Source organism: Moschus berezovskii, chromosome 3 (assembly GCF_049115385.1).
Source record: "Moschus berezovskii isolate FMDL1 chromosome 3, NW_MosBer_1.0, whole genome shotgun sequence".
Lineage (NCBI taxonomy): Eukaryota > Metazoa > Chordata > Mammalia > Artiodactyla > Moschidae > Moschus > Moschus berezovskii.
The window spans coordinates 10,951,764-10,968,408 of NC_142462.1; the positions used below are offsets into that span (position 1 = coordinate 10,951,764).

Genomic DNA, 16,645 nt, shown 5'->3' on the forward strand with positions numbered 1-16,645 from the left:
TCCCTAAGGTTAGTCTAGTAGTCCAGGGTCTTGGAGTCAGTGCTCCTACTTCAAAGGCTCAGGGCGGATCTCTTTTTGAGATGGGTCAGTTCCTCCTTCAGCAGCTGCTGGTGACCTCCACTAGCAAGAGTTTCTTTCTCTTGAATTCCTGGATGTGTCGGACATAAACCGCCAGGAATTGTGAAATGTTTTTCACATATTCACAGCCTTAGTGTCCATCTAGAAGCAGGAAGTCACTGTTCATCACACCCTGCCTCTCAAGTCACACACCTGATGAGACACAGGGACAGGTTTCGAGGCTGTTACTGTGGAAACTTCTGGCCACCATTCTCCTCTCTTCTCATTTATTTTAATGGGTTTTTTTTTTCTTTTTGCTACTGAGCTGCATAAGTTCTTAAGATATTCGGAGTATTCACTTCAGTTGCTCAGTCGTGTCCGACTCTTTGCGACCCCATGAATAACAGCACGCCAGGCCTCCCTGTCCATCACCAACTCCCGGAGTTCACTCAAACTCATGTCCATCGAGTCGGTGATGCCATCCAGCCATCTCATTCTCTGCCGTCCCCGTCTCCTCCCACCCCCAATTCTTCCTAGCATCAGACTCTTTTCCAGTGAGTCAACTCAACGCATGAGGTGGCCAAAGTATTGGAGTTTCAGCTTCAGCATCAGTCCTTCCAATGAACACACAAGACTGATCTCCTTTAGAATGTATTAGCATATATCAAATAAACAATTTGGAAACGTTTTCTCCCACTCAGTAGAGTAACTTTTTATTTTGTTGGCAGTTTCCTTTGCTATGCAAAAGCTTTTTAGATGATATAGCGCTATTTATTTACTTTTACTTTTGGTGTCAGATTAAAAAAAAGTCATCACCAAAACATCCTTGATATAGGTCAAGGGGCTCACTGTGCTTAGTTGCTAAGTCATGTCCGACTCTTTGTGATTCTGTGGATTGTAACCTGCCAGGCTCCTCTGTTCATGGGGTTCTCCAGGCAAGAATACTGGAGTGGGTAGTCATTCCCTTCTCCAGGGGACCATCCTGACAGGGGGATAAAACCCATATCTCCTGCATTGCACGCAGGTTCTTTACCATCTGAGTCACTTGGGAAGCCCCCAAGTGGCTTGCTACCTATGTTTGTTCCTAGGAGTTTTATGATTTTAAGTCTTATGTTCAAGTCTTTAGTCCATTTAGAGTTAGTTTTTTGGTGTGGTTTAACATTGGGAAATAGATGGAGAAACAGTGGAAACAGGGTCAGACTTTATTTTGGGGGGGTCCCAAAATCACTGTGGATGCTGACTGCAGCCATGAAATTAAAAGACACTTACTCCTTGGAAGGAAAGTTATGACCAACTTAGATAGCATATTAAAAAGCAGAGACATTACTTTGCCAACAAAGGTCCGTCTAGTCAAGGCTATGGTTTTTCTAATAGTCATGTATGGATGTGAGAGTTGGACTGTGAAGAAAGTTTATCACTGAAGAATTGATGCTTTTGGACTGTGGTGTTGAAGAAGACTCTTGAGAGTCCCTTGGACTGCAAGGAGATCCAAACAGTCCATTCTAAAGGAGATCAGTTCTGGGTGTTCATTGGAAGGACTGATGCTAAAGCTGAAACTCCAATACTTTGGCCACCTCATGCGAAGAGTTGACTCACTAGAAAAGAGTCTGATGCTGGGAGGGATTGGGGGTGGGAGGAGAAGGGGACGAAGGAGAATGAGATGGCTGGATGGCATCACCTTCTCAATGGACATGGGTTTGGGTGGACTCTGGTAGTTGGTGATGGACAGGGAGGCCTGGCATGCTGCAGTCCATGGGGTTGCAAAGAGTTGGACACAAATGAGTGACTGAACTGAACTGAAGTGATGTTTTTTTGATGGAGACCATAGAGTATTCTATATATACCTTCATGGCTTCTGCAAACAGTGAGTTTCACTTTTTACTTTCCAGTTTGAATGCATTTTGTTTTCTTTTCTTGCCTCATTGCTGTGGCTAGTGCTTCTAATACTGTGTTGAATAAAAGTGGCAAGAGTGGACATCCTTGTCTTGTCCTGATATTAGAGGAAAGGTTTTCAGCTTTTCACCTTTGAATGTGATGTTTACTGTAGGAATATCATATATGGCCTTTATTATGGTGAGGTACATTCCCCCTGGACCCAGTTTGTTGAAAGTTTTTATCAAAAATAATGATTAATTTTGTCAAATGCTTTTTCCTGTGTCTGTTGAGATGATCATATGATCATTTTCTTGGTTTAACACATTGATTGATTTGCATATGATGAACCGTCCTTGCATCCCTAGAATCAATCCCAACTGGTCATGGTGATTAATCTTTTCAGTTTATTGTTGAATGTGGTTTGCTAACGTTTTGATGAGGATTTTTGTATCTAAGTTCATCAGAAATATTAGCTTATAATTTTCTTTTCTTGTTGCATCTTTGGTTTTGGTTTCAGGGTAATTCTGTCTTTATCAAATTTGGAAGCATTGCCTCCTCTTCTGGTTTTGAAAGAATTTGAGAAGGATTGGTATTGCTGCTTCTTGGAAAGTTTGATAGAATCACCAGTGAACTCATCTAGTCCTGGACATTTGTTTGTTGGAAGTATTTTTATTACTGATAAATTTCCTTAGTAGTAATGAGTTTCTTCCAGTTTTCTATCTCATCGTGACTAAGTCTTAGTAGGTAGTGTGTTTCTAGATACGTGTCCGTTTCTTCTTGGCTGTCCATTTTGTTGCTGCATAGCTGTCCGTGGTGGGTTCTTGTGTCCCTCTGTTTCTGCGACGTCAGTTGTGAAACCCCTTTCATCGCTGAGTCTGTTTTCTTTTTATGTGCTGCTGAGTCTAGCCAAAGGCCTGTCAGTTTTATTTGTTCAGCGAATGGGATCATAGTTTCATTCATTGTCTCTATCATCTTTTTAGTCTCTATTTCATTTATTTCTCGTCTAAGTTTTATTTCTTCGCTTATACTGTATTTTTTCGTCTAGTTCCTTGAGGTGTAAAGCTAGATTGTTTATTTGAGACCTTTCTTGTTTCATAAAGTAGGCCTGTATCATTGTGAATTTTTCTCTCAGAACTGCTTTTGCTGTGTCCCACAACTTTTGGTTTGCCATATTTCCATTTTCATTTGTCTCAGGATATTTTTCATTTCTTCACTGAACCATTGGCAGTTCAGTAGCATGTTGTTTAATCTCCACTTATTTGCAATTTTTTGAGACTTGTGTTATGGACTAACATAAGGTCTCGTTTGGGAAATGTTCAATGTGTACTTGAGAAGATTGTGTATTCTGCTACCTTTGGATGGACTGTTTCATATGTATATCTATTATATATGTATATTTCTATTCTGAATGCATTCTAATGTATCTTTTAAGGCTAATGTTTCCTTATTGATTTTCTGTCTGGATGGTCTTTCCATTGGTGTAAATAGATTTGTATTAAAGTCCCTGCTATTACTGTATTGCTGTCTATTTCTCCTTTTAGGTCTGGTGGTATTTAGTTTATATTGTTCGGCACCCCTGTGTTGAGTGCGCAGATATTTACAGACGTTACATCCTCTTATTGGATCTGACCCTTTCACCATTATGCTCTTCTTTGTCTCATTCCCAAGTCTGTTTTTCTGATATGGCTCCTGTAGCTCTCTTTTGGTTCCCATTTGTGTGAAGTGTCCTTTTTTTCCATCCCTTCGCTTTCAGGCAGTGTGTATCTTTATATCTGAATTAAGCCTGTCGTGGGCAGCCAACAGATTGGCCTTATGTTTTTATCCATTCAGCTACCCTGTGTCTTCTGATCAGAGACTTTAATCCATTTATACTTAATTATTGGTAGGTATGAATTTACTGCCGTTTTGTAATTTTTTCCCCTGGCTGTTTCTGCAGCTTCTGTTTGTCGCCTCTCCTTCTCTTCCTTTATGATTTGATGACTTTCTTTTGTGCTTACATGGAGCTTTTATTCCTTTTGCTTTTATGTATTTTCTGTATAGGTTTTTGCTTTCTGGTTACCATGAGGCTTACATATATTACTTTGTATCTATAACAGTGTATTTTAAGTTGATAAAAACTTAAGTTTGATCCCATTCTAAATAAAGCTCAACGTTTCTACTCTCCCCCGCCACCATATCTTGTGTTTTTGATGCTGTATTTTATATCTTTGTATCTTGTTATACCTCAACTAATTATTGCTTTACTATGTATTTACTTTTCAGTGAGATTTATTATTTCATACATTTTCTTGTCAACCCTGCCCCAGCTCGTGGTCATCTCTCAAACCTGTGTGCTTCTCCCAGGAACCCCTTGTATTTTTGATGTCTCCTAGTCGTTAATGACCCACCAGGACCTGTCACTGTCTTTCAGGGGAGGATCTCAGCACCTGCATACAGGCTGTTCGGAAGCCAGACCTTCAGACAGCAGCTTTTAAAAGTGTAGAAGTGTATACATTCCTATGAGACCCCAGACATAAGTCTCCTTGGACAGGCAATTTGGTGGTGTCCCCTGGGTGGCAGTCGCAAGTGTCAAGATTCCATCTGCCCTCAGCACTGTGCCCTTGGGTGGCCTCTTTGCAGGAACCATCTCTCCTATTGCCAGAGCCTTGTGAATGCCAGGAGTGCAGGCATACGACTGCCAGAGTCAGGGGATCAGGAGGTATCCACTGGGAAGCAACTGCAGAAACCAGGGCACCAGACCAGGAAACAGAGTACCTATAGTCTGTAAACCTCCCCTCCAGAGATGCAGGTGCTCTGGAGCCGGCAGGGGGAGGCTGTGAAGGTGGTAGCCACCTCTGAGCTGGGTGCTGGGCGGGTGGCTCCCTTCATTCTGTTTTCAATGTTGTTCTTTGTTTATCTTAGCAGAGTAATTAAGGGCACCTTCTGTGTCTTTGTTTAGGTCCTTGAGAGATTGTACACAGGCAGGTCTGAGGACACAGCCTTGGTATGCCCACTGGAGAGATCTTGTTCACAGTATTCTTATCCTTGTTGCTTTCTGAACACTGTAGGCCTGGTAGCCTTGTCAGGGAGAGACACTTCGTTTACATCATTGTAGTTTAACCATCCCAGCTGGCCTGTGAAGCAGGCCATTCTGCCCCAAGGAAGCACAGCGATGCAGGAAGTTGCCAGATGTCACAGACTAATCAACATGTGGAAAACTGGCCTCAGCTGTATGTTCCCATTTATTATCCAGCAGATTCTGTGCTGACTGTTACACTCCAGTCTCATCAGATTTCCCTAGCAGCCTTCCGAGTCACGTGGGGTCCCGAAACCACTTGTCTGCCCAGTAAGCGTGTTCCTGGTCCCTGGAGCAGTGTTATTCTTGGGCATCTTGTTCTGTTTCACAGCAACTCAGGCAAGGATTTGTGAGACGCAGGTGCTGGCTGACGGCAGGCAGACACCTGCCTCTTGTCTTTCATGCACCCAGGCTGCATTGTGATGCTTTTCCTTGAAGCACAGCTTGTTCTGCTGGCCTGCAGCAGGGAGTGCTGTGTCCCGAGACAGCATTCCAGGGACTTCCTTCCGTCCCAGGCTCTCCACCTGCATGCACCTCCTCCCTGAGAAACAGGCATCCCTGCCCCAGGTTGGGGGGTGGGGCTGGGCTTGGGCTGGGGTCGTGAGGAGGAGACAGCGTGGGCATTACTTTCTGAGAGGAGGGGCGCACCCTTTTTACTTCTCACTCTGTCTGAGGCCAGGTAGCGGGGAGAGGGGAAAGCAACCACTTTCCTCTGGGCTGTCGCAGAAAACTCCAGAAGGAGGTGCCTTTTGGGCTGGACCTGGAGGATATGCGGGTGGTATACATGGAGGGCAAAGAATATTCCAGACAATGAGGACTTCATGCAGAGCCGGAGGGTGAGGCACAAGTGCTGTGGCCCCTGGAATGTTCCAGTGAGTAGATTACCTCCCGCCCCACCCCCACAGTCAGGACGGAGCAGAGCCCACGAGCCTGAGTCAGTATTTGTCTCCTGTTCCTCCAGGTGTGACCGACCTGCTGCTCTAGGGAAAGACTGCACTTTAATACCCCCTGTCCTGATAGGCAGCTGCCTGAACCCTGTTGCCAGGCCCAGCAGAGTCCTGACCTCGACTTGTGTCACTTTTTGTATGTAATCTTTAAACCTGCAGATTCCCCTGTAGCGCCTCCATGGGCAGAGGCCTTAGCAGTGGGCAGTGGGCACTCCTGGTGGGTGGGGGACACGGGTCCAGAGGAGCTGGCCAGGCTGGTACCCTAGCCTGGGGCCAGCAAGAGACCTGGAGGAGCAAGGCTGGGGGCATCCATGTGACCCCAGCAGTGGAGCTCGCTAAGCAGCTTTCTAGAGGAGCACACGCCTGAGCCCCATCACACCCTGTGGCTCACCCCCCACCACTCTGAGGCCTCAGTGACCTTTGAATGCGATCACTTAGCATGAGGTCACTTGCAGGAGTAAGGTTTCTGGGCCTTGCTTGCTTCTGACTTTGGGAAAGTGTTTCTAAAGCACGTGGGTTGGGGTCCAGCACCAAATAGTGAAGTCGCCTGTGCGGCTTTACTGAAGGGGTTCCCAGCCTTCTGCCTGTCCGAGGGGAATCAGCGCCATGACCAAGGCTCTGATTTAGAGAAGAATGCTCACCCTCAGCTAGCAGCCACCTTCAGAGAAGGACCCTTGCTTCCTCTGCATCCCCTGGGCCTTCGGCAGATGAGGAGGCTGTGTCCTTCAGAAGGATCCTCGCCTTCCTCTGCGTCCCCTGGGCCTTCTGCAGATGAGGAGGCTGTGTCTTTCAGAGAAGGATCCACACCTTCTTCTGCGTCCCCCGGGCCTTCTGCAGATGAGGAGGCTGTATCCTGCAGAGAAGGATCCGTGCCTTCCTCTGCATCCCCTGGCTCTTCTGCAGATGAGGAGCCTGTGTCCTGCGGAGAAGGATCCGCACCTTCCTCTTCATCCCCCGGGCCTTCTGCAGATAAGGAGGCTGTGTCCTGCTGGCCTCCGGCCATGGCCTGGCCGCCTTGCTCTCCTGACTCCTAAGGGAAGCCCACCAACCTGGGATGGCTCAACCAGCCCTGGAAGAGGCCGGGCCAGCCCAGCGAGAAGCCTAAGCTCATCCCAGCCTCCATCAGTATTGCTCTGTGTCTCTTCTGTACCTGACCTTTCAGCCACGTGGGGAGTTTCTGTTCTTTACAGCCGTGACACGCTTCTCCTGGCTGCCTTCATGCTCTGCCTTTAGTTTACAAACACCGTCATTTTCCACACTATTACACTTTTCTTGGCTTTGCAAGATAACGGAATGCTTTTCTGAAGCTTCTCTATGTTGACTTCTGCTCTGTCGATCTGGCAGTTTTACATATGAACAAACAAGGCATTTGTCAAGATTCTGTTCTTACTGCTATAATTTGTCATGCAAACCTGCCAGATTTCCAATGGTACTTTAGGTATAAAGTTGCCAGGTAAAGTATAGCATGCCCAGTTAAATTCAGATAAACCACAAACTTTTTTTTTTTTTAATAAGCCCCATGTAATATTTGTGACATACTTACACCAAAAAAGCTACTAGTTGTTTGTCTGATATTCAGGTTTCACTGAACATCCTGTATTTTTAGAAGCTAAATCTGATCACACTATTTAGACAAGTTTCCCTTTAACTTAGGTTGGAAGGTGACTTGTCTTAGGAGCAAGGTCTCAGTGGGGTCTGGTGTGCTTGTCACTAGAAAGGGGTGTTTCCAGGAGGGCAGCGTGTCAGCGTGTGGCTGGACTGGATCTCAGACCGGCGTGTCCACAGACCAGTGTGTCCATAGGAAACTCCCAGGTGCTTGTGTGCTCAGTGAGTCACACCAGCCCCCGGGATGCCTGGAGTGGGGGGGTGGGGCTCAACTTCCTGGTTTATGCTCTATGCTTGTGTGGTCTGATTTTAATTGGATGGCCCACCCCCAACCTTCATACGACTCTGTGGACATGAGTTTGAGTGAACTCCGGGAGTTGGTGATGGACAGGGAGGCCTGGCGTGCTGTGATTCATGGGGTCGCGGAGAGTCGGACACGACTGAGCGACTGAACTGAACTGAATAATGACTTAAATTAAATGTAAGGAAATATTCCGGACAAGAAGTTTTAATAGTTTAAGTAAACTTTTGTTATCAAATGCAAGTTCGTCTGCCGGATGCACAGGGAGGCCTAACAATATTGAAACATCAGAGTTTTGGGAGCAGCAAAAGGTTTATTGCAGGCCTATGCAAGCTGGCGGAGAAGGCAATGGCAAGCCACTCCAGTACTCTTGCCTAGAAAATCCCATGGACGGAGGAGCCTGGTAGGCTGCAGTCTGTGGGGTCATTCAGGGTCGGACACGACTGAGCGACTTCACTTTCTCTTTTCACTTTCACGCATTGGAGAAGGAAATGGCAACCCACTCCAGTGTTCTTGCCTGGAGAATCCCAGGGACGGCGGAGCCTGGTCGGCTGCTGTCTATGGGGTCACACAGAGTCGGACACGACTGAAGTGACTTAGCAGCTTAGCATGCAAGCTGGAATCAAGATTGCCGGGAGAAATATCAGTAACCTCAGATATGCAGATGACACCACCCTTATGGCAGAAAATGAAGAGGAACTCAAAAGCCTCTTGATGAAAGTGAAAGAGGAGAGTGGAAAAGTTGACTTAAAGCTCAACATTCAGAAAACAAAGATCATGGCATCTGATCCCATCACTTCATGGGAAATAGATGGGGAAACAGTGGAAACAGTGTCAGACTTTATTTTTTTGGGCTCCAAAATCACTGCAGGTGGTGATTGCAACCATGAAATGAAAAGACGCTTACTCTTTGGAAGGAAAGTTATAACCAACCTAGATAGCATATTAAAAAGCCAGAGACATTACTTTGCCAACAAAGGTCCATCTAGTCAAGGCTATGGTTTTTCTAGTAGTCATGTATGGATGTGAGAGTTGGACTGTGAAGAAAGCTAAGTGCTGAAGAATTGATGCTTTTGAACTGTGTTGTTGGAGAAGATTCTTGAGAGTCCCTTGGAGTGCAGGGAGGTCCAAGTCCATCCTAAAGGAGATCAGTCCTGGGTGTGCATTGGAAGGACTGATGCTGAGGCTGAAACTACAATACTTTGGCCTCCTGATGTGAAGAGTTGACTCATTGGAAAAGACCCTGACGCTGGGAGGGATTGGGGGCAGGAGGAGAAGGGGACGACAGAGGATGAGATGGCTGGATGGCATCACCGACTCGATGGACATGAGTTTGAGTGAACTCCAGGAGTTGGTGATGGATAGGGAGGCCTGGCGTGCTGTGATTCATGGGGTCGCAAAGAGTCAGACACAACTGAGTGACTGAACTGAACTGAACTGATGCAAGATGAGTGGTTCATGCCTCTCAAAACCCCGAACTCCCCGAAGGGTTTCAGCAAAGGGTTTTTAAAGGCCAGATGAGGGAGGGGAGTGGTTGGCTGTTGCAGAGTTTTTGGTGTCAGACTACTTTGCTCTTGCAGCCGTCGACATAGGTCAGGTCATGATGTTCCTGTAAACCTCCAGCAAGACAAATGTTATTCTCCTGCAATTTTTTGTCTCTGTATTAATGGAAGAGTGTTATTCCCTTAAGTCTGAGCCTTGAGAATGGGCTGTCCTGTGTATTTCAGATTATAAGCAACGTTCTTAACTGGAGGCAAAAGCAATAGAATACAGAAGTAAAAGAAGTAGGTCTAATATGGGGTCAAATTTGTTCTTTTCTGTGACACTTTTTAACTTCATTTTTATTTATTTATTATTTTAGAAAAATGCTTTGGGGGCATAGTTGCTTTACAGCACTATGTTCCTGCTGTACAATGAAATGAATCAGCTACGTGCACACATGTCCCCACTCTCTTTCGGGTTTCCTTCCCATCCAGCTCTCCACAGCACTGAATAGAGTTCCCTGTGCTGTACAGTCTGTTCTCATCAGGTATCTGTTTTATATGTAGAAGTGTGTTTTTGTCAGTCCCAGTCTCCCCGTTCGTCCCTCTGCCCCCACCTTTCCTCTCTTGATGGCCATATTTTTATTGTGTACGTCTGTGTCTCTGTTTCAGCTTTGCAAATATGTTCATTTGTACCATTTTTCTAGATTTCCACATATGTATGTTAATATGCAATGTTTGCTTTTCTCTTTCTGACTTACTTCACTTGGTATGACAGCCTCTAGATCCACCTACATCTCTCTAAAGGGCAAAATTCCTTTACTTTTTATGGCTGAGTAATATTCCATTGTATATCCGCATCATGTCTTCTTTATCCAGTCGTCTGCCGATGGACATCTAGGTTGCTTCTGTGTCTTGACTGTTGTAAATAGGGCTGCAGTGAATATTGGGGTGCATGTGTCTTTGGAATTATGGTTGTCTATGGGTCTCTGCCCAGGAGTGGGATTGCTGGGTCATAGGGTAGTTCTGATTTTAGTTTTTTATTGATACTCCCTACTTAGAAGAAAACAGCTGAGGAGTTCCTGTCAAAGCAGCAAAAGGGGAAGCATGCTGATGATGAACATGCCAGGCAGCTGTGAGTGTGGAAACCTGGGTGCTCACCCAGAAAGAGGCAGGTCTGTGTCTCTGAGAGGATGCCGGACCCCTGTCTGCATAGATTGGAATGTGTGATGAGAGTGAATTTCCAGGCCAGACACAGGGGAAGATTGGGTGATAAATGGGCCTGCATGGACTGGTCAGTTTATGGCCTCATCTTTTCGTGCCCTGCCATACAAATGGCAGAGAAATGAAAGCGAATGCTTCCAGTTGGAGAAGAAACCAGGGCAACAATAAAGGATGTTATTTATTTTTCTTTATAATGAGTGAAAGCAGTGCTCAAGCTGAAAATAATAAGCCTAAAAGCAAAGTTCAGGAAACTTGGCTGCATTGAGTTAAACTCTGAGAATCAAAAATATGAGTCAATTTCAAACAAGGTGGTAAAATCACTTGCTACAAAGGGGATCAAGCTTTGTTTCTTATTATTTTAAAGAGCTTACGTTGGAAGCTTTAAGAAGCAGACTGATGTTTCCGGTGGGCCGGGACCTCCCCGGCATCCTGCAGGGGTCGTGCAGCCCATCTTACAAATTTGCCACCTGACCCAGCAGGTCCGGACACTGGCCCTAAACCCTCAGCAGGGTGATGGGGTGAGGCTCCTTCATGGAGGGCTAGACTGGGAAAACTTGCACTGCTCCAGCTGGCCTGTCAAAGGATAATCCAGAAGGAGAAAGACAAAGGGCTGATACATGTATGAAAAAATGTTCAACTTCATTATTTAAGAGCTTCTTGTGAAAACCACTGCCTGCCTCTGGGATTGGCAAGAAAAAGTTCCAAAATTGTTACCTTCCACCTGCCGGTACCTGGAAACTGGGAAGGCGGCCGTTCTCTTATTTCTGGTGGAGAAGAGCTTGACAGTGTGTATCCAGACTCAAAACAGAAAGCACATAACTTTTGACCCACTCCTACTTTGGGGATTCTAAGAACGATCTGAAATGTGGACAAGTTTTATGCACAAAGGTGTTTGTTTGATTGTGTTTATATTACCTGAAATTTGCGAATGACTGAAAGTGTTTCCAAGAGTAGTTTAGAATCTGGAAAAATGATACTTACCAATTTTTAAAAATAGAACCTTTTGTGATGTAAATTGGGGGAAAATTTACATTTTTTCAGAACAGAAAATCGTTTACACCCTATGATTGCTGCAGTGTCCAGCTGTGCGTAGTCACGGTTGCTGCTCAGCCACTCAGTCATGTCTGACTCTTTTCAACCCCAAGGACAGCAACATGCCAGGCTCCCATCCTCCACTATCTCCTGGAGTTTGTTCATATTCCATGTCCATAGGATTTAGGCTAATTTTTATTTCTACTTTGTATTTTCAAATACTTATATGGGTAGTTTTAAAATTTGGGAAAAAAGGAAATACATTTCTGTCAGATGGTAAAGGCTGATTGAATGGATAAGATTGGGCTGTGGAGTTGTAGAAGGTGGGTGGGGTGACCTTAGATGGGGAGACTGCTGAATCTGGGGGGTGGGGAGGGACCACTTGGTTCTCTAACCTTGGCAATCTAGCTGTATCCTCAGCACCTCAGGGTGGGTCTTTGGCTCCCAGACACCATGTCCTCCAAACCAATTTCTCACCTCTTTCCTAATCAAAAACTTAAGTTTCTTAACAAATTGTGTGTTCGCCAGTAGGGTATTAATGAAAGAAATCGTGTTACATGGCTACTTAATGTGGTATGCTAGAATTTTGAAAGGGCTATTGGGGAATGTTTGTTGCCATGGAAATTTTGGAAAAGATGCATTAAAATACAGCTGTAGGTGTCATGATGGTGATTCCGTTCTTTATTAGGATCATTTGTAACCCCCATGTGATTCAAATATAACATAGATGCTGTCCCTAAATAATTCAAACATTGCATCCGCACATACTCTGTGTGTGCATTTCTTTTCCTCTGAAAGAACAGACCGAAGACTGATTGGATAACATCCATGGGTGAGAGAAAGAGGCTCATTTTACTTTTTATCTTTGTCCTTTTCTTCAGCATCTGTGTGTGCTCAGTCACTCAGTCCAGTCCGAATGCGACCCCATGGACTGAAGCCCACCAGGCTCCTCTGTCCATTGGATTCTCCAGGCAAGAATACTGCCATTTCCTCCTCCAGGGGGTCTTCCCAACCCAGGGATTGAACCTGTGTCTCTTACATCTCCTTCACTGGCAGGTGGATTCTTTACCACTGGCACCACCTGGGAAGTCCCTTAGCATCTAGATTTTTCTAACAGGCAAGCATTACATCTGTGATTTTAAAAACCGAAAGAGAGCTAGCTTTTCCTTTCGAAGGGAGAGAACAGAAAGACAGAGAAGCAAGTGAAAGTCACTCTTCCTCAGAGGTCTTCTGGAGGGAGGTGTGAAGGTGACTGTGCCTTCCCGGGGAGCAAGCATCTTCTGTCCCTCCTGGACTCTGTGCAGTGCTCCCCATGGTGGCCCCCAGCAGAGTGTGGACCAGACCCACCCTGTGGACAGAGAGTGGAGTTACCACCATCCCCTCTCACTCAGGGAGACAAAGGCTCTGGGTGCAGAAGCCACTGACTAGGGGGCATTCAGGCCCTGAAGCATCTGTCAGAATAATGTGCTTTTTTGGAGTTTCTTGGGCAGCATGGGAGGGAAGGCATGCGTGCTCTGAAGCCTGGCTGCCTGGGCTCCATCCCAGAGCTGCCTCTAGTCATGGGGTGGTACTGGGTGGCTGTGCCTTCTGTGTCCAGCTGGAAGAGTAAGCTCCGCAGGAGCTGACGCTCCTGGATCAGGGGGACTTTCCCGAGCAGAGCTTTGCAGTACCAGGAAGGGTGAGGTTGCTGAAGGTGCCTACTTGTGTTCATGTTAATTCTCATTAATAGATTTTTCCATGAAGATCTTATATTTTCCGACACAGTTCTAAAGCCTAATTACAGAGGTAAAACGTGCATTATAATAATTCCCAAGGTTTCTTTAATCTGCCAGAGAAATTTGCTATCTCTTCACCCCAGGTTAATCACTGCTAATATTTTCCTTTCGGCATGTAAAGAGTTTACAGGCCCATTTTCCACATCTTATTATGTCTTTCATTGGATTGATTATAATCCCATGAAGAAGTTTTCTGAGTTGGTTTTAAGTTGCTGTTTTTAACTTTTACTGAGAATTTTTATCCTTACCTGAGGTTTAAAAAGTGCCACTGAATATTTACACTATTATGTATAAAATAAGCGACCAACCAGTACCTACTGTGTGGCTCAGGGAACTCTACTCATTATTCTGTAATAACCTGTAAGGGAAAAGAATCTGAAACAGAATGAAGATCTGTGTAACTGTGTCCCTTGTCCATGAACCCAAAACGAACACAGCACTGAAAATCTACTGAATACAAACCAAAGACAATAGAAAGGGTCAAAAAAGCTAAAAGTTTTCCTCTGGAAATATCAATAAAGTGTTTATCTCACTAATCAATGAAATGAATCAAGAAAATTCCCATCAACAACTAATAACAGCAAAATTATAGTGACATCACTTCAGATAATAAAATCAGAGGATGTTATGACAATAAATTTGAAATATTAGATGAAAATAGGCAAACTCCTATAAAAATATAACTTATTAAAGCTGGTGTAAGAAAAAGTTTTAGTCTGAAAAACCTATAATAGTAGAAAAATAAAAAATGCCTCTGTGCTCCTGATGCTTTGTGGAGGGTCCGATTATGAAACAGTCACTGGGTGTTTGCAACCCAGGTGACAGACCGCCCAGGGCTTGATCACCGGTAATTGTTACAGAAAATCCTGTGCTCCACGGAATGCTAATTCTCTATATTCATGGCTTAAATCCTGCAGTTGACAATAATTCTTTTTGAATTGCTATTCAGGGAAAGCAATTTAAGCCAGAAAACAAGAGTAACTTTTCTTCCAACTCCCTTGCCAAGCAGGCTGTCCGTTTTTGTGGTTAATTTTTCTTTTACAGTGTGTTTTAAACAATTGTCATTTAAAGTGAAAAGAAGTAGAAATTGGAAGGAAGGAAGAACTGGGAAAGAAAAGCAGTGCTGGGGGCGGTGGGTGTGATGGGTGTGAAGTAAGGGTGGTGGGAGTGCTGCTTCTGACCAGAGCCTTTCCATACCCATCTCTGCAGGATCAGGCGGAGCAGACACCTCCTCACCGCCCTGGGGGTCTGGCGGGACCCGGCTTCCCAACGCCGCCCGACCGGCTGGCGGGTCACCAAGGTAAGGATGGAACCGAGCGCCCCCCTGACTCAGGCTGTGTGTGGCTCCTATTATGTTGTGCAGCAGTGCTCGGCATCATAGTCTTAAAAATCCTTTCCTGGCACTGACGTAAGAAGATGCTGGCCTCAGCTCGACTTTACCACTTTAAGGAAAACACATTCTGTAAAAGAGAGATACTTGGTTATATCTTCATAGAGTTTCTTTCAATGAGCTGACTTCAGTGATTGAAACTTCAAAATCGATTTCATGTGAGTTTTCCCAGGATTCAACTTAAGGATAAACTTAAAGGCATAATAAGGGCTACTCCATGGGGTGATCCTCTTAGTTTTTGGCATTTTTATTGGCGGTAAAACCATTGTGATGGCCAAAAAATTCATTTGGTTATTGAATTCATTGTTCAATACGGTTCTCAGTGAAAATGAAAAATGTGTCCTTTAGTTAAGACTGAATGAATTTTTTGGCCAATCTGATAGTCTTGCTTGTATGTACTTGGCGGCTGTTTACCTAATCAGGTAGAGATGCCTTTTATTCCTTCTGGTTAATTTCTGATGGGCTCACCATGGAGAAGGAGGGAATGTCTTAAAGAGATACAGTTCAGTTCAGTTCAGTGGCTTAGTCGTGTCCGAATCTTTGCGACCCCATGAATCACAGCATGCCAGGCCACCCTGTCCACCATCAACTCCCGGAGTTCACTCAAACTCATGTCCATCGAGGCAGTGATGCCATCCAGCCATCTCATCCTCTGTTGTCCCCTTCTCTTCCTGCCCCCAATCCTTCCCAGCATCAGAGTCTTTTCCAGTGAGTCAACTCTTCCCATGAGGTGGTCAAAGTATTGATGTTTCAGTTTTAGCATCAGTCCTTCCAATGAACACCCAGGATTCATCTCCTTTAGAATGGCCTGTTTGGATCTCCTTGCAGTCTAAGGGACTCTCAAGAGTCTTCTCCAACACCACAGTTCAAAAGCATCAGTTCTTCAGTGATCAACTTTCTTCACAGTCCAACTCTCAAATCCATACATGACCACTGGAAAAACCATAGCCTTAACTATACGGACCTTGGTTGGCAAAATAACGTCTTGCTTTTTAATATGCTATCTAGGTTGGTCATAACTTTCCTTCCAAGGAGTAAGCATCTTTTAATTTCATGACTGCAATCAGCATCCACAGTGATTTTGGAGCCCCAAAAAATAAAGTCTGACACTGTTTCCCCATCTTATTTCCTATGAAGTGATGGGACCAGATGCCATGATCTTTGTTTTCTGAATGTTGAGCTTTAAGCCAACGTTTTCACTCTCCTCTTTCACTTTCTTCAAGAGGCTTTTGAGTTCCTCTTCAGTTTCTGCCATAAGGGTGGTGTCATCTGCGTATTTGAGGTTATTGATATTTCTCCCGGCAATCTTGATTCTAGCTTGTGCTTCTTACAGCCCAACATTTCTCGTGATGTACTCTGCATATAAGTTAAAAAAGCCGGGTGACAATATATAGCCTTGAAGTACTCGTTTTCCTATTTGGAACCAGTCTGTTGTTCCATGTCCAGTTCTAACTGTTGCTTCCTGACCTGTATACAGGTTTCTCAAGAGGCAGGTCAGGTGGTCTGGTATTCCATCTGGTATTTATCTCTGGTAAAGAGATACATACCATTTCTGTCCTTTATTGAGCCCATCTCTGAAAGAGATGGGAATTCCAGACCACCTGACCTGCCTCTTGAGAAACCTGTATGCAGGTCAGGAAGCAACAGTCAGAACTAGACATGGAACAACAGACTGGTTCCAGATAGCAAAAGGAGTACATCAAGGTTGTATGTTGTCACCCTGCTTATTTAACTTATATGCAGAGTACATCATGAGAAATGCTGGGCTGGAAGAAGCACAAGCTGGAATCAAGAATGCTGGGAGAAATATCAATAACCTCAGATATGCAGATGACACCACCCTTATGGCAGAAAGTGAAGAGGAACTCAAAAGCCTCTTGATGAAAGTGAAAGAGGAGAGTGA

At 44.8% G+C, this 16,645-nt stretch overlaps 1 protein-coding gene across 10 annotated transcripts in view; it reads left to right on the plus strand.

Annotated features, from left to right (window-relative positions):
* GRB10 (growth factor receptor bound protein 10) overlaps positions 1-16,645 on the plus strand; it is a 233,143-nt gene that overhangs the window by 97,193 nt on the left and 119,305 nt on the right. For 9 of the 10 annotated variants that reach the window (XM_055420352.2, XM_055420356.2, XM_055420354.2 and 6 more), the window contains one exon: positions 14,562-14,652. The exons of the other annotated variant lie outside the window; for it this stretch is intronic. In XM_055420352.2, the coding sequence (XP_055276327.2) occupies positions 14,562-14,652 (91 nt within the window). The remainder of the gene's footprint in view (positions 1-14,561; positions 14,653-16,645) is intronic. 10 annotated transcript variants of the gene reach the window in all.